Source organism: Mizuhopecten yessoensis, unplaced genomic scaffold, assembly GCF_002113885.1.
Source record: "Mizuhopecten yessoensis strain PY_sf001 unplaced genomic scaffold, ASM211388v2 scaffold3537, whole genome shotgun sequence".
NCBI lineage: Eukaryota > Metazoa > Mollusca > Bivalvia > Pectinida > Pectinidae > Mizuhopecten > Mizuhopecten yessoensis.
In genome coordinates this window covers 308458-333124 of record NW_018405094.1, presented here as the reverse complement: position 1 = coordinate 333124, position 24667 = coordinate 308458, and the positions used below count along the sequence as shown (strand labels likewise).

General features: G+C 34.9%; 2 protein-coding genes across 5 annotated transcripts; both read left to right on the top strand.

Moving 5' to 3' along the window:
• The first annotated feature begins 1259 nt into the window (after positions 1–1259).
• LOC110447624 (D-aspartate oxidase-like) lies at positions 1260–7679 on the top strand. Its single transcript, XM_021493459.1, has 10 exons — positions 1260–1490; positions 2564–2678; positions 2827–2912; positions 3950–4015; positions 5063–5117; positions 5530–5631; positions 6029–6090; positions 6486–6603; positions 7130–7228; positions 7461–7679. Exons 1-10 carry the CDS (start codon positions 1297–1299, stop codon positions 7575–7577), a joined length of 1014 nt encoding a protein of 337 aa, XP_021349134.1. The 5' UTR covers positions 1260–1296; the 3' UTR covers positions 7578–7679.
• Positions 7680–10551: 2872 nt separating this feature from the next.
• Positions 10552–24663, top strand: LOC110447619 (D-aspartate oxidase-like). Of its 4 annotated transcripts, XM_021493425.1 has the most exons (13): positions 10552–10612; positions 16022–16088; positions 17542–17781; positions 19697–19811; positions 19983–20068; positions 20689–20754; positions 21210–21264; positions 21899–22000; positions 22565–22626; positions 23138–23255; positions 23594–23627; positions 23978–24076; positions 24244–24336. In XM_021493425.1, the coding sequence occupies exons 3-13, from the start codon at positions 17588–17590 to the stop codon at positions 24252–24254; spliced, it is 942 nt and encodes a 313-aa protein (XP_021349100.1). In that variant the 5' UTR covers positions 10552–10612; positions 16022–16088; positions 17542–17587; the 3' UTR covers positions 24255–24336. The 4 variants fall into 4 exon arrangements, with proteins under 4 accessions (XP_021349100.1, XP_021349098.1, XP_021349101.1 ...); XM_021493423.1 differs by lacking the exon at positions 23594–23627 and having other exon boundaries at positions 24244–24663; XM_021493424.1 differs by lacking the exons at positions 10552–10612; positions 23594–23627 and adding an exon at positions 13219–15698 and having other exon boundaries at positions 24244–24663.
• Positions 24664–24667: the final 4 nt, after the last annotated feature.

Here is a 24667-nt window from a genome sequence, read left to right as displayed (position 1 = left end):
TGTATAATTTATGTCACATCATTCGTCCCACAAATTCGCGAAACCAGTGTGAACATATCTATCTGAGATGACTACGCATCCTTATACTTATATTAAATGTATATGTTAAGTCTGGCGTATTGGACATTTTAAAATACAAACAAACGTAATATTTCCCTGCTTAATTAAGCTGTCATTTAAAGGTTTAATTAGAATCTACATTGTTTCGTGTCCTCGACGAATTGTTTATTTATAGTATAAAGTAATGAAGCGTACCTAGTCTTCGACCGCTAACTACCACCTGACTGGAAAAACTATTGATTTATAGTTACATCTTGCAATGAATGTATTTTTATGATATTTAGTTGAAATTTTCTGAATTTATACCATCTGTATTTGTACATTGTATTATAACAGTAGAAACAGATTCAGAACAGTGATATCAGATTCTAGATGTTAAATGCAGGTTTGCTTTAAGATATATATAGTGTATGGTCAAATGTTCTGATTGAAAATTCTGTTCTGATTAAAAAATCGTTTTTAAGGAGAGAATTTTAAGGATTGATCAAAAGTTTTGATTGATCTAGAATTCACATTCCAATAATTCCACTTCAGCAGTACACACTATAATAATAGTACTTATAAAAGTAGTAAAGAGGTTAGATAATAACTTGTTCGAGCAACAAGTTGAGCCAGCGTTATAATATTGTTTATAAGAATTGTTATAAAATTTCCGAATCTATTTATCTCGATACTTTGGAGTTTCAGAATCCATTTCAAAATAGGTCGATCTGTAAACTTCAGCGAGCTGATTTATTTCATTTCATTTTTTTTGTAGCGGCCCAGATGTCATCAAATCGTCCAAAGATAGCTAATCATATGAGATAGTATGAAAACATATGATATCAAAATTATGAAATTCAGGAGCGTTATATCTCCTCGAAAAATATCAATTTGATTGCCATAAAATACAATACAAAATCACGCTTATTCAAGACTTATCTGTTTTGTATGGTTGACTGTAGTAGAATAGGAAATGTTATGTGTAACTGAATATAGGCATTTTTGCCGGTAAATTAGATTGCTTCTTTAATATGCATAAATATGTTAAAGTTATATTATATCCCGTACAGTGCAGACACATGTATTCCGAATGAAACGTCACGCGCTGATAGCGGACAGCAGATCCTACACATTACGTTATTATCGTTATCAAATATCAACATAACGCGGTTTATGCTGATAATAACATGACATTTTAACGACATATCCTACGAAGGCAAGTGAGACTCCTTGACTCTCCTTGGTTCGTGGATAATGGTGAACATCATAGTGATTGGTGCCGGAGTGGTAGGCCTCTCTACAGCGGTTAATATCCAAAGGGTTCTGCCAGGGGTAAAGGTTAAGGTCGTTGCTGACAGGTTCTATGACAAAACGACAAGCATTGGAGCTGGAGGAATATTCCTCCCTACAGCAAAAGCCATCCCTGGGATACCTGTTGATACACTAAAGTAACCACAATCTTATTATTTATATACATATATATATGTGCATGTTCATGTACTAATAACCGGCTATTGATGAACATAAAATTGAAATGTCGTCTTTATATATATATATATTTATATGTCACTATCTGCATCACTAGCACACGGATCAAATCAAGAGGCCACCGTGAGTTTTTATCAACGTGTGACCGTTCAAAAACAATTCTCTGGACAAATCCTGAAAACATAGTGCGATAAACTGTTTATAATATTATACTTCTACCTTATATATCTCACCAATCACAAAAAGTCGATTTTATACTGACTGACTTGAGAATCTTGTTTCATTATTTTCTAATCATTTGCTTATGACGGACACATTTCCTAAGAGAAACACTTTTAATTGGATACCTTTTCCGGTTCATAACGTTACCTGGCGCGATCAGGCATTTTTTTAGACAAAAATACCATACATAAATGAGAAAATCTATAACCAAGTCCTTATCATCCTTTTTCGAGTATTACTGACAACCCGTGATAATGTTGTTTTTTCCATGCCACTGATACGTTGTACAAAGTATAGTATGTAGTTGATAAAGCACTATCTTACAAGTGACGTAAACAATGACGTAAGAAACAACGAAATAGTCATGCTGCCCAATAAAATGTAATTTTTTTTCTGAATTGACGTACTTGATTCTTTTGTCGTATTTCTTGTTATTATTTACCATTTATCATTTTCAAGATCAAAGGGGTCAAATATGTAAAAACACCGTCTTCTGAGCAACAAGGAGGGATACGGCATACTGAAAGCAGTTCAATGCCTAAATGTCTTTCACATAAAATATTTAGCGGAATCTGAAAGGCTGGTACAAATTTGACTTCATTGCTATTTTTAAAAGTATAATCAGACAATTAGATAGCATATAACCGACCACTGATACGCAGGCGACCTGCCATGGCCTCTTTTAAATATGTTACTTATTCTGAAACACGAATATTTTGAATTTGTTTTATACCCAATAGGATATAGTGCTTTATGGCGAACAGTCAATTACTCCATAAAACAATTATTCACTTAATAAATAATCTTCCAGACGATGGTGCGAGAAGTCTTGGAATGTATACTCCCAGTTGGCAACCTCAGACCTCGCCAGTACCACTGGACATACAGTATCACATGGATACAAGTTTGTCAAAACTGAGGAAAAGGTATAGATTCATATACAAAGCAACATTTTTAATATTTGATCGGGGTGTAGCGTCATTGTATTCCGACATTTTTGGTAAAATTAGCGATATAACAATTTTATAAAAAGCTTTAATTGCAATTTCTCATTTCTGATTTACGTTTCGACAGACACCCTTGTATGCCAGTATGGTGTACTCCTACAGAAAAATGCTGCCAGACGAACTTACCAGGCTAGGAGTCAACAGCAAATTTCGGTAAATAAACACACAACTCATTCATACATTTCTTTAATTAGTTAAAGATAAATAAAATAATCAATGCCATGACATTTACAAAACTATAAATGCTGACAAATACGACTAAAATAATCATCATCGTCAGGTTAGGGTAGAAATAGTGCAGATTAATATCCAAAAGAATGGTTTACACCCACATGTAAATACTGTACCACTGCCATGATTTGTGTGATAGAGAAAACATTATGTGGAGTTGAATATTTCGAAAAGTAACTCGACCCCTGATCATATATAAGCGCCAGTAACATGGAACTCTCGTGTGTGTTCTCTGTTTGGTCATCGGCCTTAACTACTGTTGCGACAAAACAGGAGATGTGCGTAATATAATACTCCTTAATTAAAAGAGACGTCAAAATAATCTTCTACAACTAAATAGAAAAATTGTAAAACTTGCAGTGTAAAAATTTGCTCATATCATTGAGCATTTCGTCTCGTAAGTTCCCGAAACGTGTGTGAACATATCCGTGAAGATATTAAACCTATATGTTAAGTCTGATATAGTGGAGGTTTTAAAAATATTAATAGAACACAAATAACAAACATAACATCTACTATATTGATTGTCATGTAACGTATTTATAAGAATCTACACTATTTATTTTAATCACACCTGGTGCTTTTCTCATGATAATACATTTTTGTGATCGTTTTCTGTGTCTACGTTTGCATGTCGTCTCACTTGAAACCAGCCGCCGTACCAAGGCGATCTCTTTCATACCTGTCGTCATACGACCTATATGCTTACACTAGATATCATGTAACCTTAGTCGTGTTCCTCCAATCTTAGCTATCATTTCAGTGTATTTCAATTGACAACCGTCGTCATATGATCTAAGTGTTGTAACAAAACGTAAAACCACAAACAAATATAGAAAGGGATATTAGACGGATTACCTTATGTAACTTAACTGTTGGCGAGTTGGCATGTTTGACATATTTTCTAAATAATTTGATAGACATGATGTAGTTTTTTCTATAATCATTTATCATTGCAGATTCGGATACGAGGTAACAACTATTATCACAAACATGAGGAAGTATCTGTTCTGGCTCATGAAACAGTAAGTTTTTATCAATCGTTACTAAATAAGATCGGAAATATGTTTTTCACTGTTATACTGACTAGTGTAAATACGTTCATAAACAGTATTCAAATTTAAGAATTATAAAGTAATTCTGCATGCGTCAAACAATGGTGCACATAGGGGTACAAGCTGGGGTTTTCCAAAGTTAAAGCAGTATTAATAGGGAAAACTTTATTAAACGACACCTAGCAGTCGTCAGTGATTAAAATACGTAGATGTTTAGTGTGTAAGTTTATTATCATTTTTGTTTCGCCGCCACGAAATAGCGGAAGCGAGACTAATGTGTTGCATTTTACGGTGATGGCGGCAACGACGGCGGTGTCAACTTAAGTTTTTGCGTTTAAGTTAGTTTCACTGAAAGTATAAGTGCTAAACCAACCAAACTTGGACCATATATGCATCTTAGGTAGTACATTGTACATCCTAACCCATGAATCAAATGCTGGATGCGGCCTACCTTTCATGATCCATTGACTTTGTCAGCATCTCCATCAACATTACGTTTTGCATTTAAGCTAGTTTCTTAGAAACTATGAGCGCTAGACCAACCAAACTTACCATGTGCATTGATGGTCAAAGCAGGACACACGCGAAACATATCAATTCGAATGGCTTGTTATTTGAAATAATATTTATTTCGAATTAAGCATATAGAACTATCATCTGCCAGCGAGGGTCAGTGTTATAATAACACAAAGCATTAAGAGACGATATCAATTGTAAATAATTATATCTATTTCTGGCTTCACTTCATTTTAGCGTATACAATTCGACAAAAGCTGCATTTCTATTTACAAAATATATATTCGTTGCATTGTCTTGTCTTTTTGAAAGATTGTGAAAGGAGTACCGGTATATGTATCTTGATCATAAAAATGTGATCCATCAATAAAGTCGCGAAATTTACTCCCGTTCAAATTAAAATGCTATACAGTATTGAGAATAGCATGTTATTTCTAACTTTCAAAGCATTGCTGTTATTGGTCAGTTATTGATATACATGTGCATACTTAAATTTTTCAGATTCACAGATAATGGTGGCAAGGTGGAGAAAAGGACAATAGAAAGCTTAAGTGAAGTATGCTTATACACGAAATATTTATTTGTATAATTAAATATTTTCTACATATGATAAGATCGAACAAATTATCAAATCAATTTTTGATTGTTTAAATACATTATAACGTTCGGGAGTTTCCGTTTACCACATGTCCATGTGGAAAGGTGCAAATCTTTCATTCCGAACAAATGTCCATTGGACATTATAACAGTTCTCCCCTTATATACTTCGTCCACCTCTTACCTCACTCCCTATTCTGTCTCCTTCCTGTATTGTCAAAAGAAGGTTTAGTTAGTTGCCAGAAATTTTTTTCCGATCCCTTTGATTTTTTTATAAGTACGTTTGAATGATGAACTGTCATCATAAAATGATTATGAAAGGGAGCTAATCCCTTTATCTGTTCCTACTAAACCAAGTTGTTTAATTACAGTTATACGGTCAGTGTGACATAGTGGTCAACTGTTCCGGACTGGGCAGTCAGCAGCTTTGTGGAGACAAGATTATATACCCGCTAAATGGACAGGTCATCAGGGTAGGTTGTAGAAACCTTATGTACATTTCAACGTAACATGATGCCGACGTCATTTATTGTGCCGAAATTGGTGTTGACATCCGTATTTGTGTTTTGCAAAATAATGTTACGGCGGCCGGCTGACATGAAAGTGTTTGTCAACATTTCAAATAAAGAACAAATGACTTATTTTCATATTCAATTATTGTACGTCATTGTTCATTTTGTAATTATTTGATTCATATAATCTAATAATTTGACGATACAAGGTGTTATGTGGAGGAGGTACAATAATATATGTCATCTATTTCTTATGTAACAAATTGGTTGTAAGATTAGATACCTGCATCACGTGACTAGTATCACACCACAAGACTTTGTTTGGATGATAATTGACTAATACCATTGTTCTGTACAGGTCGAGGCCCCCTGGGTTAAGGACTGGGTCTTTACTGACACAAGTACATACATTCTACCAAGGTAAATCAATCCGGCATTTCTCAAGTCTCGAGGAGGCGCGTTATCAAAGCATATTTTCTGTTTTAAACAGTTTTGAAATAATACATTAGCTTAAACCAGTTCATGGTAGCTTCAGAATCTTCTCGATACGTCAGTTCTAAACGATAAAAACTGTTTACCATTTATGATAAAATTCAATACGACAGTGCATCTTTGGAATTAGATAACATGAAATACTTAATGATTTCGCACATTGCACTTTGTGTAATGTTGATTGATCCCTCAACTGTATCTTTCTTACTATCAATCAACCTTTGAAACGGTGTTGGAAATGTTTTTTTGTAAACTGTATACCCTTCGTACTGTGGCCGGCCAATACTAGCGTACATAACGTTCTATAAATTGATTCTTTACAGCGATGACTTTACTGTGCTTGGCGGAATTAAGGATAAAGATAACTATTCCATGACGCCAGACCCTTCCGTCAAACAAGGAATCCTTGACAGATGTCTCGATGTATGGCCTGCATTAAAGATAGACTTACTTAACCTCTGGTATATATATGGTCAGTATGTATTCAAGGTTTCCTACCAAAAATAGTTACTTCTGTTGTTACGTAAATCCGCAATGACCTTTAAATCAATCTCGCTGTCTTCTTTTATCATTATTAGTGGTACAGCATTATACAATACTATTATCATTAGTCTTCAAATAGTACAATAAGGCCATACAATTTCAAAAGTAATACCGATATGTCAATTTATCAAAAATACAAATCACTGGAACATTAATTGATTGATAGACCAGATACATTTTGAATACTCAATTTTTATCTTATCTGTAGATGAACCAGGTAAGTGACTTCAAACTTTTACGCCGGTCCATATTTTCAAGTAAAATGTAAGTGATGCGTACTACGACAAAATGACTTACAATTTTAACATAAGCTTACACTATTTTTCACATCAATAAAAGGTAAGGCAAGCGTTTAAAGACCATCACTGTTGTTCATCGACTTGTCCGTTCTGTATGTATTTCATTATTGTTCTGTCCGATACAGGGAGCGAGGGTTATAGGAGACTGGGTAGGTCTAAGACCCATGCGAGACCCTATCAGACTGGAGAAGGAGATTGTGCGGCTGCCAGACGGAATATTGAAGGTACATATCTGATAATGTATTTACGTGTAATGTGTAATGCTTTAAGTTATTAAATCCTCGTTTTTACACGACAAAGCTGTCTGGTGTAATTTATACAGTATAATATCCCCAGAATTAGATAAAAGATACATTGAAAATGTTTATTGGTAGTTCAAACAAAAGATATTGGAAATCATTCGTTGTGTTCTGTATTCTATTTCGTTTTGTTTATTTATTTGTTTTGCTATTTCAGGTTGTACATAATTATGGTCATGGGTCCGATGGTGTGGCTCTTAGCTGGGGAACCGCTGTTGAAGCGACAGAAATGGTTAAAGAGCTTATATCTGGAATGACATCGTCGAAACTCTGAAGCGTTAATAGTATTGTTCAAAAATTTATGAAAAGTCGTTTTATCTGTTTGTATTGATAGTATTGTATAAGGAAGGAAATCCAGCTGAAAAAAATAAAATATTGTGCAGCATGAAACACATCAGCATTTCTTCTTTCTGTTACGTAAAATGGGTCTGATGAATTTTTGAAGAATTGACGTAATAACATTTCCTAATTTCGGTTTCTGTTTTACATTTATGGTTATATTTATGTGAGGATTTCTGAACAACATACACAAATTTATATTTCTATGTTTCGTTTGCTTTGGTTTTATTTTGATTAATGTACTCATATTAATAGCTAAGGTAATTTAAGTACGTGTCTCCACGTGTGTTGTGCATGCATTGGATGTGTGTATGTGTGCTGGAGATAGGTTATGTATGGTGTAATTGCCTCCTTGTGATAGCGCGGATCTGATGCCGACTTTATAGTGATACATCACTGAAAAAAACATGCACTAGTTGCCCTTACCCTAAATGCTGAACGATAAGCAGTGAATAACAACTACTAATTCTTACGGAGTTTGGTATGGCCCGGCCTTGGAACAGAACCCACTGCCTTCCTCACCTGGGCGAACGTTCAACATTAAAGCCACAAGTGAAGTGTTGCCAAGCAAGGCACTAGGAAATAAAGGGTAGCTAGAAGTAGAAAAAAATATAAATATCCCAAATATTGCAATTGGTGCAGCAGATTCATTTTGATCCCTTTTGTTTCTCCAAGTTTTGGGCACAAAAGCAAATCTCCAATTCTGCAGAGGGTTCTAACATTAGTCTCCTCTTAGGATACATGCAGTGAGTAAAAGCACCTAGTCAAAATGCTCCCTAATCAACCAGCATAGTTAGCCTTTTCCCCCCGACAAGATAAAACATGTTCTCAAAATGTAGTAAAAAAAATACAAATCTACAATTATTACTTGTATATGTTATCCCTTATTAAATGCTTTCCCATAAATCTGGCACAAACAAACCGTAAATAGAAAAAGATCTGGCAAACGGTTAGCAAACATGAATTTCATAGAGTGTTTTGAAGTAAACGCAAAGAATTCGCATAGATGCTCTCTGTTGTTTTGGTAGCAGCAAAGAGTTTGCAAGGAGTATCTTAGAAAATGTGTATAAATGTAAGAAAGATATAATGAGAAGACAGAGGTTGCGGTTTTCAAGTTTGACAATAATTGCTGACCAGACAAGACTGAAGACTGTGAGGATTCAGTGGCCTGTTACTGTTACATAAGTGTAAACATCAAGTTTTCTGACGTCGAGGAACTAATTTTGGCGCTCAGACAAGTGCAAAATGAAGTTTAAATGATTGGTGTCTTAAACACGATTTTGCTTGTGTTTGCCCCCCTTCTCTAAACCTCAGATGGCGTAGTATAGTTGGGAATAAACCATAAAGGGAATACCAAACAAACAATCAAGTTCATAGCAAAACATTTTCATTTTGCTGTAAAATGGACGAACGGGTTTTCAACCAATGTAGACGATATTTTCAGACTTTTTTTTTTTTAGATTTGTTATATGCTACAAGTGTACTTTTACTAGAAAGCATTTTATTCCTATTTCTTTTTTTCTTGATATCTGTTTGAATCTCTCATACTTTATAAATTTTACTAAAAACATATATTAAAGAAAGAAAGAGGGAAACAGATAGATGCTAAGTTCAATATAACGCTTCAGACACAAGTATTTCTATAATGTCCTAAAAACTCATTCATGTTTCTTACCGAATATGCACAATATTTGACAATAACAGGAGAGAAAGAGAAATTAGATCCGAGTGTATCTAAGCACTTCCTGCTGGTTTATCTATAATATATATATGTAAATATATTGCTTTCGTATAAACAACTGTTCCATTTCATTTATGTCCTTTCATTACTCCCCTATTAAATTACCATCTATAGAGCCCCTCATTTTTTTTCTGGCACACACGGGACGTTTCGCTGTCGTATGTTATTCACCGGCAATAGAAGACGCTGACCAATAGTGAGTATTCATGTAGTATAAGATAATCTGAGGCACGGACAAGAGGACTCGTACAATAAAAATGTACAGTTGGACTGTTTGTTTGAGAAAGGAAAGGTTGCGAATCCACTATCTACGACGTCGATACTAATACATTGTTGAGAGGGTAAGGCTCATCATCAAAAGGTCTTGTCACAGCACGGAGACGGTTCATGCTATGGCAAGTTGAGGGAATTTTGGCAGACTCGAAGAATATACGTATATTATTCGCATGTTAGTTCAGGTGAGTAAAAAAAATAACCAGGATGGTTGGTAAATATATATGAGTCTATCCACACTAATGAGTACCAGAAGGGGTACATTGAAAAAAAACCTTTTTCCTTGAAAATCAACCTGTATCAACTGTTGAAAGGATTTTTATTTTATTGTAGATATAATGAAGAAATTAAAAAAAAAAAATGACCTGATCACTGCTGTATTTTTATTTTATGTTGGTTACAGTGAAGAAAATGTTAATTATTATTAACAGCTTTAGTGACATGGAAGTGATAGCGTCAAACAAATAAAGAAAACATTTACTTGTGGGCCAATTTTAATTTGCTCAGTTGACCCAATTTGAGGAAAATACATGTCATTTGTATACTATGACTTTAATTTGTTTTTAAATTCGTCACAATTTGTGATATATGATCATTGGATGTGTGCCATTCCGCCAAAAAAATGTACTTTTATGTGGCGTCTGAATATTATGCTGTTGAATTTAACATTTGCAGGATGTGTATTATTTTTATTTTTATTTTATATAATTTCAGATTAGTCAGTGTTAAAAATTTGATTCATTAGTGAAAACTAACCGACTCTACCAGTCAAGTGAAATAATAACCGATTCCGTCAACATAACGCTCATCACGCCCATAACGAAATAGTGTCGTGTGTGAGGAAATAGTCCGGTTTCGTTCCGTTTCCGATACACGTTTCAATTTTAGATCGACCCAGAAAACGAAAGTACACATATGCAGTCAGTGTACGTCGTCAACATGGATGGTGAGTTGAGGTAAGTGATTGTCCGTCAATAAGATGGGGAGTTTATCACGTACATAACGCTGATCACATCCATTACATATACATTTGAATGACATCCAAACAATGTTACATTCATACATGTAAGTAATGATTGGAAAAGCAACTGGATCGGAAACATCTTTCAGAAAACAAAACATAGCGCACCGATATCCCGCCAAAGTGCTGTTCACATAACGGTCATTATCATGGATGTGATGTTGGAAACACATTCGTTCTGGTCATACATTGTCCATAGTGACATCCATGCATATTGATCGTGGATATTGCTTATTATTTACGCAATGCATATACGAAGAAACGTTTCACAGCTGATAATCATAAATTATAGAGACCTACAGATTTTTAAACGTGAGGTTCGACATGTGTACTATCGTTAGAGATTATTCGTAGGTCTACTGTAATGGATGTGACGTTTGATGCAGATTTTATCTTGTCATTGTCCAAAGTGACATCCATGGTGCTTGATGGTGGATGTTGTTAATGCATATATCAAATGAATTGAAAAATAAAGGGAATTGCAGGAATAATCAGTAAAACTAACTTAGCGATTATACACACAATACTGCAAGAAGTTACGTTGCTACAGAATAAAACGCTGTAATGGTCGTGATGATTGACATCTGTTGATTTCCTGAATGAAGTTGAAATTCTCAATTTCTTTGCTCGATCTCTTGCTTAACGTGATCTAAATAAAATTGCATAGATGCCTCATGTTCAAATTATGTTGATTAAATTTTGACACTGGTAAAAGTTAAATACTTGTTTGGGATATTTTTCTTGACTTCCCCAATGAATAGTTTAAGTCAATAATTACGTCCGTAACACCATTTGAAAGTACAATTATTTGGGGAAGGCTTTATATAAGTTTCATTTTGTTTATTACTTTATGACAAAGCTGTAAATAGTTAAAGGGATATGAAGTTGTACTCCAATTACTACAACTGGTAGAACTTTATAAGCTATGAATGCCATCGCCTGTTTGTTGAGGTCATCATCATTATGACGCCATGATGGTAACGTTAGGATACCACTTGCCCTCCCTGGAAGCTGTTTTATTCATTGAAGAATCATGCACAGTACATACACTATATTTGAACCAAAAAACGAACTTCAAACGACAAATAAAATTTTTCTTTGAGATTAAAATACTCTAAGATGGTAAAAATAAGTATTTAACTGCTTCCAGTTGTGATTCATAGCCAATGTGAATGCCAACTGGAAATGGCAAATTCAACATAAAGCGCGCTCTTCATGGAATTTGTCATTTCCAGCTGGCATTCATATTGGCTCTGAATGCCAACTAAAAGCACTACAATGCTTAGATTTTATAAACTTTATACATAAAACTTTATGGTGTTTATGAGGTTATTACAAAAGTAAATGACATTGACACTCTTTATTCTGCTTTAGAAGTCTCATAAACTTAATTTCTTAATTTCAATAATGTTAGGCTGTAAATATATTTGGTACAGCCAGTGTCAAAGTTGATGTTGATCTTTAACGTTGCAGTTACACTTTCATTGTCCTATGACGCTACAAAAGAGAAAATGTTTTTTTAACAATAAAAAAATGCAATTTGGGTTGAAATATAGTGAAGTTCATTGTGACCTTAAATGTGCATCTGAATAATTTGAAAACTGTTCATTCATTCATTCATATCTTTATTCCTCAAAACATGAAGAGTTATATGAAATACATATTTTAAATACACAATAGATATAAGAAAAGTAATACAGTTACAAAATAATGTATAATGACTGAAAAATAAGCTGATTGAATGATGCAAACTTACATTTAACGATTGCATAGCCTTTAACCAGTATAATACAAAAAAGTTATTTACAGGAACACATGTATTATTGGAAGGTAAGAGCAGAGGCTTTTTGCAAAATTGCAACAGTCTCGTACAAAAGAGAAGAAAAGATCGTCGTCTTCTCCAAAAAGATCTTGAAAAAGATTAGGAGGAGAGCCAATAAACGTTGCTATTTGAATGTCCCGACTCGCCTGGTCCAGAGCAACGTAAGCATGAACAGGATAGTCGTTGACAATTTTGGAGAAGATGTTATCGCGTAAAGCTAACACTTCTTCGCCAGAGCAGTCCAAGATACAATGTGCAACTGCATCGGCTACAAGCACATGGCAGTGTGCACATGCTAATTCACAATCTTGAGAAATAATCCAGAGCTTTGCAACATTAGCGCATGTTCTACAAAAGTAAGGAAAACGTTTAGATAAAGACCAAATAGTCGAAGGACAGATATCATATTGCAAATACCTAAAATCTAGGAAAGTCTCCACTCATAAGTGTAATTACGAATTAGAACACCCTTCGTTAGACGTTTCCATGATTGTTTAGGAGGAAACAATCCATTTTGTAAGAAGGCCAACAATACATCATGTAATTCATATTTATGAAAGATTTTCCCACCATCTGAAACAAAACCTTTTCCACCTTGAAAAAATCTAAAATATGTGTGAAAAAGACGAAACATAAAAAATCTCTTTACAGTAAATCGTGCATCTAGTCTACATAAAGCAGCAAAAAAAGTTTGGCTAACTCAGCCTCGAGGTGTACTGAGGTAAGGCCTAACATACTGAGAGCGAAATCTGATCGTGTGCGACGGGGAAAACTTTGAATGAGCTTTGCACATAAGTGATGTACAGTTTCAATACGAGACAAATCAGTTTCTGTTAGAGAAAACCAAATAGGCTTCTATAACTTTGCACCTGTCATTGGATTGATCTCAGTACCGAAAAGGTTACAATGGAGTGGGGCAAAACATTGACTACGTAGCTTGTTAACAATCACATTGATATCTGGACAGCCAGGTTTGAATTTGTTTAAGAAGATGCCGACGTGTTTTGTCCCAACAGCCTCTGAGACAACTTTATTGCCGAGAGACCAGCTCCGCATCGTCTTTGAGAAAGCATTTTTACCTTAATTAAAGACAATCACAACAGACTTAGACGCGTTGTATTTGAATCTCCATTGACAGCTGTAAGTGTAGCAGATATCCTTGAGATTGTCCAGACCACGTTTACAAAGCGATAACAACGTAATATCGTCAGCTTGTGTTGGATAAGTTACATTAACGTCTTGAATGAGAAATGAATACTTTGCAGCGCACGAATCATTTAACAAATCATTAATAAAAAGTGTATAGAACCAAGGGGAGATAATGCTTCCTTGACGCGTACCTTGGCAGACTTTGAAAAAATCAGAAACGAAGCCTTCGTGCAAAACAGCACTAAACCTATTTTCATATAAAGAAGCAATAATATGAATATACTCTGATTTAAAGCCGATGCTGGCGAGTTTAAAAAATAGGCCATTATGCCATAAGCAGTCAAATGCTTTGGCGGCAGCTAGGAAGCAAGCAAACAATTTACTGTTATTGTCACAAGCATACGAAACAGACTCGTGGACTAAGTAAGACCTGTGGAATTCGTTAAATAAAACACATAAACAGTTGTAACATCAAAATCTTCACCTGAGGTTTCGGAATATATATCTGCAAAATCGTAAGCTGAACTATCTTTGCAGTGTCATTTCTGTATTCTAGGGTAATAAAGGATTACAAATATGCAAAAGAAACTATAATTATAAAAACTGAAACATTTAATGTGGAATTCATACTTTCAGGCCCAATACTGGAAACTGGCTTACAGAGCATAGCAACATACGTACACTTATTTAATTTGAATACAATGTAATGTTGATAAGATACTGGGAAGTAGACGTTTGAAAAGACAATTTGCTATGATGTCAATAATGCGAAGGTAACTGTAAATACCGCAAATGCTGTAAATTTTCATATTAATTAACAGTTAATCAACCAAATTCTGCTTAAAAACATCCCTTTATAACACCTTTTTTATTTTCTGTAGCATAAAATAAGCTCATGAACTTGTCCACATCACATCCATAACAATATGCATAGCATCACTTTGAAGGCGTTTCATTGATACCACTTTGTAAAAGTTATCTCGAAAGATTTACTGATGGAAACTAGAATGTTACATGTATTTATTTCACACACAAAAAAGTTAAATGGTAGTGTTCTAGTTTCCTCCCTCATGTCACACTTCTGGTACTCATTAGTGTGGATAGACTCATATATATAACATATGATATATCCTTGTTCACGTCGTACCTTCACACACCCAAGGATATCTATTATAGCTTAGGTTGTTGCCCAAACGTTGGCTGACGTCATTTTAGAAAATAAATATGCGCCTCTGAGTTTTATGATCTTGTTGGGCGATGTAGGTACCGTTTATTCATGTGTTTTCCGGGCATTATTCACATGGGTAAGTATTTCTGTAGGCTCGTGACATTAGTGTATTAGAGTTCTTTCCCTTCGTACATGTTCGTTGTCTACAAAACCATGGGTAGGTAGGAAAAAGACCCGAGTTGATACAAGAGGTAGAAAAAACATTGAAAATGTGTACAAGTACGGAAAATCTTATTACACAATTGCAAGGCGAGGAAGTTCATTAAATTGGAGACGATGTGGGCGACCAAAATTGTCAACAAATCGGGAACAACTCGGCGGCTGATTTTGCGGGACCTGACTGCACGATTCAACATTCGGGTAGGATACATGTAGGATACATTTATTATCCGATTACCGGGAACCGTATGAGGAGAGTTGGTTTCTGTCAACAGAACATTGTGTGGAATGTCCGGCAAAACAACCGGTCAAAATTGTTATTTTAGTGACGAAACCAAAATGATTAATGGTGAAAAACAGAAAGTGTTCGTTCGGAGTAAAGCAGTCAAACGTTTGGATAATCTTTTGTGGCCAGTTATAGCTAGATATTTTCCAAATTGACTCTGGATTTTAAAAAAAATAGGAAAGAGTATTCTTAAATCTTCCGTCGCCAGCACAAAGTCCGGATCTCAATCTAATTGAAAACGTGTGGCGAGTGCTGAAAATACGACTCAAGAGACGAGTAAACGAAGTCCGGAACGCAGAGGACTTTAAACGGGTAGTAAATGACGTCTGGTTCAGCCTTCCAATTCAGTTCACAATACATCTTCAGCACACACGCAGGTATGCAGGCATAGGGAGATATTAGCCAGGTGGCATAGGACTAGTTGGTACTTCCTCAAAATTGTATTGATTAATATAAATGCTAATTGTATTGATTGTATCAATTGTATAATTATGTACTGTTAATCGCTTTAGAGTGGTTTATTCTAGCTCAAGCAATCTCGATACAGACCAGGAAGTAATAAGGCTGACGTTCTAAAACTTGACATCTCATGTTTGATTGTATAGCTATGTACTGTGAAGCGCTTTGAGTGGCTTATGTTACATGTAGCTAGATAAGGCGCTATAGCTAATGTTATATAGTATTATTATCATTATTAAAGCTTGCCGGGCAGTATACGTCATGTGTAAAGAGCTAGGGGACATATAAACAAGTACTAAATTTTTAAGGTAAGTAAAACTTTATTTTTATGTTTATGTTTATTACATTTTAATGTTGACATATTATGGCGCACTTAATTTCACGGCGGCCATTTTGCGAAATTACTTATTGCAAACCACTGTACTTAAGTTCAAATGGTACAATGGTAACGTAACGGTGAGGACCTCGATCGACACCATTCACTTATTATCATGTTCGTTCACTCAATTATTATCAAGTTCGTTCACTCAATAATTATCAAGTTCGTTCACTCAATAATTATAATGTTCGTTCACTCAATTATTATCATGTTCGTTCACTCAATTATTATCATGTTCGTTCACTTAATTATTATCATGTTCGTTCACTCAATAATTATAATGTTTGTTCACTCAATTATTATCATGTTCGTTCACTCATTTATTATCATGTTCGTTCACTCAATTATTATCATGTTCGTTCACTCAATTAGTATCATGTTCACTCAATTATTATCATATTCGTTCACTCAATTATTATCATGTTCGTTCACTCAATTATTATCATGTCTGTTCCCTCAATTATTATCATGTTCGTTCACTCAATTATTATCATGTTCGTTCGTTCACCCAATTATTATCATGTACGTTCACTCAATAATCAATTATTCACCTCACCTGTAGATGTTTGATTCCTTCTGTTGTTCATTTGCTTCCTTGATGATTTTTGTGACATCTTTTGTGAATTTGGGATGAGAGTTGGGATGGAGAGAGAACGTCATAATCAACATATGAAAACGCCAAACACACGCTTCATGGTTTTCGAGTGGTTATTTGATTCATTGTTGTTGTGTTCTGCATTTTATTTTCGCTTAAATCCGAAAGAGTATTATTTTTATAGGTTTTAACATTCGTTCGGTATTTCTAATTGCGGCATACATGATTAAATCTGTATATTTTTGTAAGGCTGAACCCGAACTGATTCGGTTGAATTCAGAACAGATACATGCATGATACATCTTTTTTAAAATACATATAAATTTAATACCCCTAAATTTTAACAAAGATTTGTTATAGATAAAAGTGAAAAGTAATACTACACAAATTATAATTATAAACATGTGTCCCAATTCATTTCTGTTTTCGACCAGTAAGGCTCTCTTTTGTATATAGAAAGTATATCAATCGGAAAAAGTTTTGTGACATAGAAAGTCTTTTTCGAACGTTTCAAAACTTCCAAAGTAATGCTAAATATTTACAGTTCTTGAATAGCCGCTCTAGTGAAGTGTTAGGTCGCATTGGAAAGGTACCGAGCTCGACCATTAGAAATAAATGGTTAACTATTTGAAGCCAATTGTCGGAGTAAACCGTTGCAAACTCTCACTATACACTTTTATAGTTTAACCCACTGATAACACGAAAGAGAGCTACATGTTGATCAGATTCAGTATTTACACGGGCTGATACGGACCTTTATATAACTTTCACTTGATATCATACGAAGGAAAGTGTGGCATTCTGACTGGGAAGGACAACATTATTCGTACATAATGGTAAACATCATTGTGATTGGTGCCGGAGTTGTTGGTCTCTCTACAGCGGTCAATTTACAGAGGGTTCTGCCAGGAGTAAAGGTCAAGGTCGTTGCTGACAGGTTCTATGACGAAACGACAAGCATTGGAGCTGGAGGAATCTTCTTACCTACAACAACAAATATCCCCGGGATACCTTCTGACACACTGAAGTAATCATAATCACATTATATATGTGCACGTATAATAATTCGTAATTGAAAAATATAAGTTATAAAGGGCATTATAATCAATTTATTATCATTATAGACAATTGATACACGTATTCTATGTGAAATAGTTCTATGCATAATAGATAATGCTTTCTCTTACCCCGGACATGTGTATTCACACTTTTACCGGCGTGAGATATTCTCTGTCACAACCTCAAGGTAGGGGGATTTTCAATTATTATTGCACCTCAGACAAAGATATCAAACGCCATACCACATGGTTTTTTTTTTGTTTTTCGAACGATCTGTCTGGTACCTTTACGTGACATTTCGCGTGACTAATAGGTGCGCGAAAAAAATACATTAGCTGTAACTGAGCAAAATCAGTTAATCTCAGTCAGTCTCGGGCTAAGATTTTGTATCCTCCAAATCTCAGTTTGGATTACGTTACCGAATCTTAAGCCTCGACAGGTAATATATTTTATTAGTCTTACCCAAGGTTGGGTGGGGGAGGGAGGACGTCACGTTACGCATGAATTTAGCCTGTACCGTTAACATCACATTATGTCTGATACACAATGGGAGAATAGGGTGAGAAAAAAAGAACCATTCACACCCTTGAGGTGAGACTGGGAATCTCAATCCTCCGGGAAAGATTCTTAAATGCCAAACGCCCGGCAAAGCCTTGTGTTTGACTTAAGACACGTCCCCCTCGGGACGAGAGATTCTATTAATCTGGCAAAGGCGTTAACGGTGACCTCCTGTTTTACATATTAACATCATGACCAAAAAGTACATAAAGATATAGTTCGAGTTAATAATGTTAAATATGTTAAATATGTCTTCTTTATACGTTCCCATCTCATAGAATTGATTGTCATTTTTATGTTATAAGAGAAGGAATATCTACCAACCACACATTCTGCATAAGACGTCACAACTATTATTAAACATGATCGAGCTGCGCAGTATACATTAACTTTGAACTCGTAGTGTATGGAGTGTCTGTAATTTTTCTAAAATCTGATTGGTACATGTATGTATCGATCGTATAGAGGGCAATATACAAATGTAGCTCTATTAATTAAAGTTTATTTTTGACTCATCGATTTCAAGTATGATATGTACTTTATCATCTTCATCTAGACATACGTATGTACACAAAGGGGTAATATATGTATGAGGAAGTAATAATGAAATAGACGCTGAATCGACAAATCGATTCGGTTACGCTCTAGCTGATGCCTGGCTATAGATATGAAAGAGTCTATGTGCTTCAACGTCTCCAATTGAACACGGAGTATAAACGTTTTGTCAGATCATAGAGTTGATAAATCTACCCATATAATCATATATAAAATTGCAGGGCATAAAGAGGTGAATACAGTTCTGTTATCAGAATTGGACTTTGGACTCCACCCTTCCTGGGTACTTAAACCCGAAATCATAACATGGACACTGTTGAGATCTCCATTCCATCACCATATGTATACAATTGTTAAGGTGAAAAGATGAACACAATCATGCTATCATAATTGACCCGAGGTCTGGCCCTACCCAGGCAATTTAGTCCCTAAAACAAACCAGCATTCAATATCCCTAACCTATCATCATACCATTACCAAGTAAAAACAGGCAAATATGCACATGATTGCTCTTTAGATACGATTGAAGTCACTATCCAATGCCCATGTATGTGCTTACTTTTCATAAATTATGATGTTTTGTTTTGTTTTTTCTCTCCCATCCAGGGATGTTTGATATTTCTAGCATTATAAAAGGATGAAATGAATTGATTGCAATATACAAAATCGTTGGTTTTATGAGTATCGATTAATCAACAGAACAACAAAAAATAGCAGGGTCAAAATAAGGCACGAACACTTTTATAAATATAGTCTTTAACAATTTACAGGCGATGGTGTGAGACGTCTTGGAGTGCCTACTCCAAAATGGCAACCTCCGACCTAGCAAATACCACTGGACACATAGTATCGCATGGGTACCTGTTCAAGAAAACTAAGACAAAGGTATACTTTACTGTTCATTTGAAGAATTTGGTTGATATTCAGTGACACTCCTGGTTAATGTTTCTGGTAAATCGTCATTGCATTCAAAATTTCTTTCAAAATATTGGCGAAGTTATAATGCAAAAGGAAGCTACAATTACAATACTGTATTTGTGTTGTGTGTTTTTACAGACGCCGTTGTATGCCAGTATTGTGTTCTCATACCGGGAAATGCTGCCAGACGAACTCATCCGACTAGGAGTCAACAGCAGCTTTATGTAAATAAAGCATGGGATATTTATTCAGTAACATACCTATCTACAGCTATGTACAAGAATTGATTCATAATACAGTTAGTGTAATTTACAGTTATTATTTATTTGGAGTGGCGTACACAAGTTAAGTATCATCCTCAAGAAAAGTCTGTAAAAATCCAAATCACTGGCTCAAAAACCAAATGTAAATCCCACTACCGGGCCGAGTTCGTATGTTTGAAGGAAGCTGCTGTGATATATTATAGCCCTTTCAAACCTGTTTCCGATAAGTAACCTCATTCTGGATCGTATAAAAGCATTGAACTATTATTTTCACGTATGTCCTATTTTCATTTAATACTTTCTGTCGCTCTTTTCATAAGTTTTTCTGGTGATTGTTGCTTTGGCGTGATCTGATCTATATGTAATTGTTGTTTCTTTACTTGATTGTTGAAATTGCCGTGGTGTCTTATAATTACTTCAGGTCATATGCAGAGAGCGCGGCTTCCTAACATACTTTCTTAGAACTGTGTTATAGTAAAAGTTCAATCCCCTGCGTGTGCCTTTGGTTCACCTTAAGATGACCTGACTATTATGATAGGTATGATGTTGTAGTTGTTTACTGTTATAATTTATTGTTGCAGATTCGGATATGAGATAACAACAATAATCACTAATATGAGGAAATATCTGTCCTGGCTGATGAAACAGTAAGTTATATGAAGAGATTGTGAATAATGTCAAAAAACATAATAATGAACCTGTAAAACATTTGCGCAAAATGTGCATGTTATATGAATAGTATTCAAGCAAAACGATTGCAATAAATGCACATAGAGATGAAGGCTGGATTTTTCATGTAGTATGTAAGTAAATATATAATATGTATTAATATATATTATATTGTTTGTGGTAATGGTTCAAATAAAACATACATAACTGTATAATTCGTTGCCCGAACGCAATATTAGTATTAGACTAAACCATGTTAAATAGTTGTTCTTTTGATAGAGAGTAAGTAAACATCTACATTCTCGAAAATGCGATCGGGACAACAAACCAGTCCCATTTAATAAAAGTTTTACACTACATTTAGAAAGTGTTAAGCCAATTTCGACTTTTAAAACAATTTTTGCGTAGTCATCAGTTAATAAACATTTTTCAGATTCACAGATAACGGTGGCATGGTGGAAAAGAGGAAAATCGGAAGTTTAAGTGAAGTACGCATATAGATCATATATCTATTTGTATACAGAAATGTTGTCTACAGATGTCCAATGGAATATTTCTTTTTAAAAATCGGACGCAAAAGAGAAAAGTCCATATTTTTGACGACAAAAACGTATTCATTAATTTGTTTTATTTGATTTGGTTTAATTTTGTGTAACGTCCTATTAACAGCTAAGGTCTTTTAAGGACGTGCCTTCATATGTGTAGTGTAAGCATGCTTTATAGTGCTATCTCACTGAAATGCCATGCCGAAGGAACTCAGCACAGCATTCCGCCCGGTCACAGTATACTGACAACGGGCGAACCAGTTGTTGCCATTCCCCTTAATGCTGAACGTTAAGGTGAGGTAATAATAACTACCAATTCTAAGGACTTCGGTATGTCCCGACCTGGAAACAGAGCTTAACATTAAAGCCAAAAGTGAGGTATTGTCAAGCAAGGCGCTAGGAAATAAAAGATTATTAGACGTAGAGAGGAATAAAAAGATCCCATCTATTGGTGCAGCAGATTAGTTTTGATCGCTTTTGCGTCCCCATGTAGAGGGCACAAAAGCAAGCAAATCCTCTATCCATAAATACACCCACGTGAACATCTGTTTGTATTACACTACGTGGTTTATTACAGTTGTACGGTCATTGTGATGTAGTGGTCAACTGTTCCGGACTGGGCAGTCAGCAGCTCTGTGGAGACAAACTCATATATCCAGTGCGTGGACAGGTTATAAGGGTAAGGTGTTTAAACTAAATATATACGTCAAGGTAATATGTATATTGTATCGACGTGAAAGTGATTGCCAACTTTTTACAATGAACGTGTATGATTTATTCACATGATCAATTCATGTACATGTACGTAAGAAACTTGCTACTCTGAAAGGATAAATTATTTCACTTTAAGTGAGAAAATACTTTAGATCTGACAAATATTCATACTGTCAATTTTAAACTCATACATTATGTTTTACTACTCTATAACAGCATGCGATTGCTTTTAATTTCGTTAATCTAGTATTTTGACTTATATAATGCACTTTAATGTCTGATGATATGATATCATGAAGAAAATAAGAAAATACAATTGCAACCACTAGGGAAATATGATGTATATATACACATAAATTTGAATTTAATTACTCGCACTCAAAGATAAAGGAGGTATATTTGTATCTGTCGTTATTGCTTACATTCTTAATTTATTCCCAAATAGATAGATGAAAAATAAGACTTGTAGAATACATCACGGTTTAACTTTGATTATAGTTGACCTTATTAATGATACCACACTGTACAGGTGGATGCTCCCTGGGTGAAGGACTGGATCTATACTGACACAATGACACATATACTTCCGAGGTAAATAACGTGGGCGTGTCTCAAAGTACATGCTTGCGTATCATAAACTACATATTATCTTACCTTAATATATTTACTCATGATAGCTTGATATTCTTGTTACTACATGATAAAATTATATATGCTGCAGTGACACTTTTTGCGATTTTCGCCTTATTGTTAACTTTAATGCGACAGTGTGGTTGTAATTAAACAATATTGACGATATATCCACCACCGATAAATGTCTCGTCTGATTATAGATAATTTTCAAAACAATGATACCGAGTAGGTGTCATACTTACAGGTCGTATATATACCTTAAACAGTCCCGCACAATAACAACCAAACATTCAATATATTTGTTAATTGATTGAGCGAACAATTTAGCACATATTGAACTATATTTTTTAAGCAATTAAACGTATATTACTGCTATAAATATATCGGGTAAGATAAAACCTGTTTACCCAACTTATGATGGGTATATTGCACAAGACTTCATGACGTCCTACAAATAATGTCTTTCCAGCGATGATTATACTTTGCTCGGGGGAGTGAAAGATAGAGAAAACTCTTCCATGATGCCAGATCAGTCTATCAAACAAGGAATTCTGGACAGGTGCCACGAAGTATGGCCTGCGATAAAGGTAGGCAACCTTTCCCAAAGGAGGTACACATCATAGTTATGACAAAAGAAGTCTCTTTTTATTCTAAGCGAATCCATCTTAGATTTATAATCGACTTTGCTGACTGATAGTAATTGGTAGTACTATCATGCACATGCAATCTTACTACTACTAGAGACTTGCGGTAGAAGAATTCAAAGAAGGTCACACAGGGTTACAAGGTAGATCAATAGGTCCGGTAAATGTACTTGTTCCAAGTGAGACATAAGTAGCTGAATATGAAAAGGAAACAGAAATATTAAGAGCTCGGCTCCTGCGGCTGGTAACGCAAGTACCTTTAATATTTCTCCATTGTTTAGACCACAACTAATCCGCTCCTCTACAAGAGTGCAAGTAAGTCGCCTCATGCTGTTTAGCAGGTATTTTTTTTTCATCCTGTGCAGGAAATCTCGTCAGCGGCAAAATAATGGCTTGTATTTAATGACACATATCATTTTTCACCTTCATATAAGAAACAGTGTCGAAAGCAATTTAACCAATAACATACATTGTATATGCTTTAATAACAACTGAACAACAATTGCACAATTTTCTTTTTGATGAATCGTGTCCTCCCTCGTGACCGTTTGCGTAAATGCCGTCTTATTTATATTTCTTGTTTTATTATTGTGACATAGCCTACCATATTTGTTGATGAACACACTTATTATCTTTGCATTACTTTGTTGTCCTGACCTGCATAGGGAGCGCGGATAATAGGAGATTGGGTAGGTCTGAGGCCAATGAGAAACCCTATCAGACTAGAAAAGGAAACTATACGACTACCAAACGGAATGTTGAGGGTAAATAAGTTTATGTATTTTATATTGATTTTATTGTAAGTGGTTGAATCTTCATGTCAACAATGTTCAAAAAGGTTAAACAGAAATGTTAAATGTTTGTATTTAGAAGTTCAAAGGTTGATAGTTGATACCTTGTTATATTTTGTAATGTATATATAATGTTACAGGTTGTGCATAACTATGGCCATGGGTCCAATGGTGTGGCTCTAGGCTGGGGAACCGCTGTTGACGCGACAGAAATGGTTAAAGAGCTAATATCTGGGATAACGTCGTCGAAACTCTAAAGTTGTCTTAGCATTGTTAAAAATGGAATAACAAGTTGTGGCTTCAATTTGTACGGATACCATTATATAAGAAAGGCGATCCTGCTAAAGCGACAGAAAAATAGTATACAGTATGAAACACATCACCATTCATTGGTTATGTAATGCAAAAAATGTTAGCTGATTTTTTGGATTTTGACGACAATGTTTATTTTACATTTTCCTGGCTTCGATTTACTCATGCAAAGTATAATGTATGTACAATATTTCTTAATTACTTTTGTACGTTTGTTAATTTTTTTTATTATATAACGAATAAAAGCATATA

Bases quoted from the DNA above. Each gene is read 5' to 3' on its own strand.
- LOC110447624 (XM_021493459.1), top strand. From the start codon at position 1,297: ATGGTGAACATCATAGTGATTGGTGCCGGAGTGGTAGGCCTCTCTACA. The intron at 2,679-2,826 runs GTATAGATTCAT...ACGTTTCGACAG, and splicing joins TTGTCAAAACTGAGGAAAAG to ACACCCTTGTATGCCAGTAT. The intron at 6,091-6,485 runs GTAAATCAATCC...GATTCTTTACAG, and splicing joins AGTACATACATTCTACCAAG to CGATGACTTTACTGTGCTTG.
- LOC110447619 (XM_021493423.1), top strand. From the start codon at position 17,588: ATGGTAAACATCATTGTGATTGGTGCCGGAGTTGTTGGTCTCTCTACA. The intron at 19,812-19,982 runs GTATACTTTACT...GTGTTTTTACAG, and splicing joins TCAAGAAAACTAAGACAAAG to ACGCCGTTGTATGCCAGTAT. The intron at 20,069-20,688 runs GTAAATAAAGCA...TTATTGTTGCAG, and splicing joins GGAGTCAACAGCAGCTTTAT to ATTCGGATATGAGATAACAA.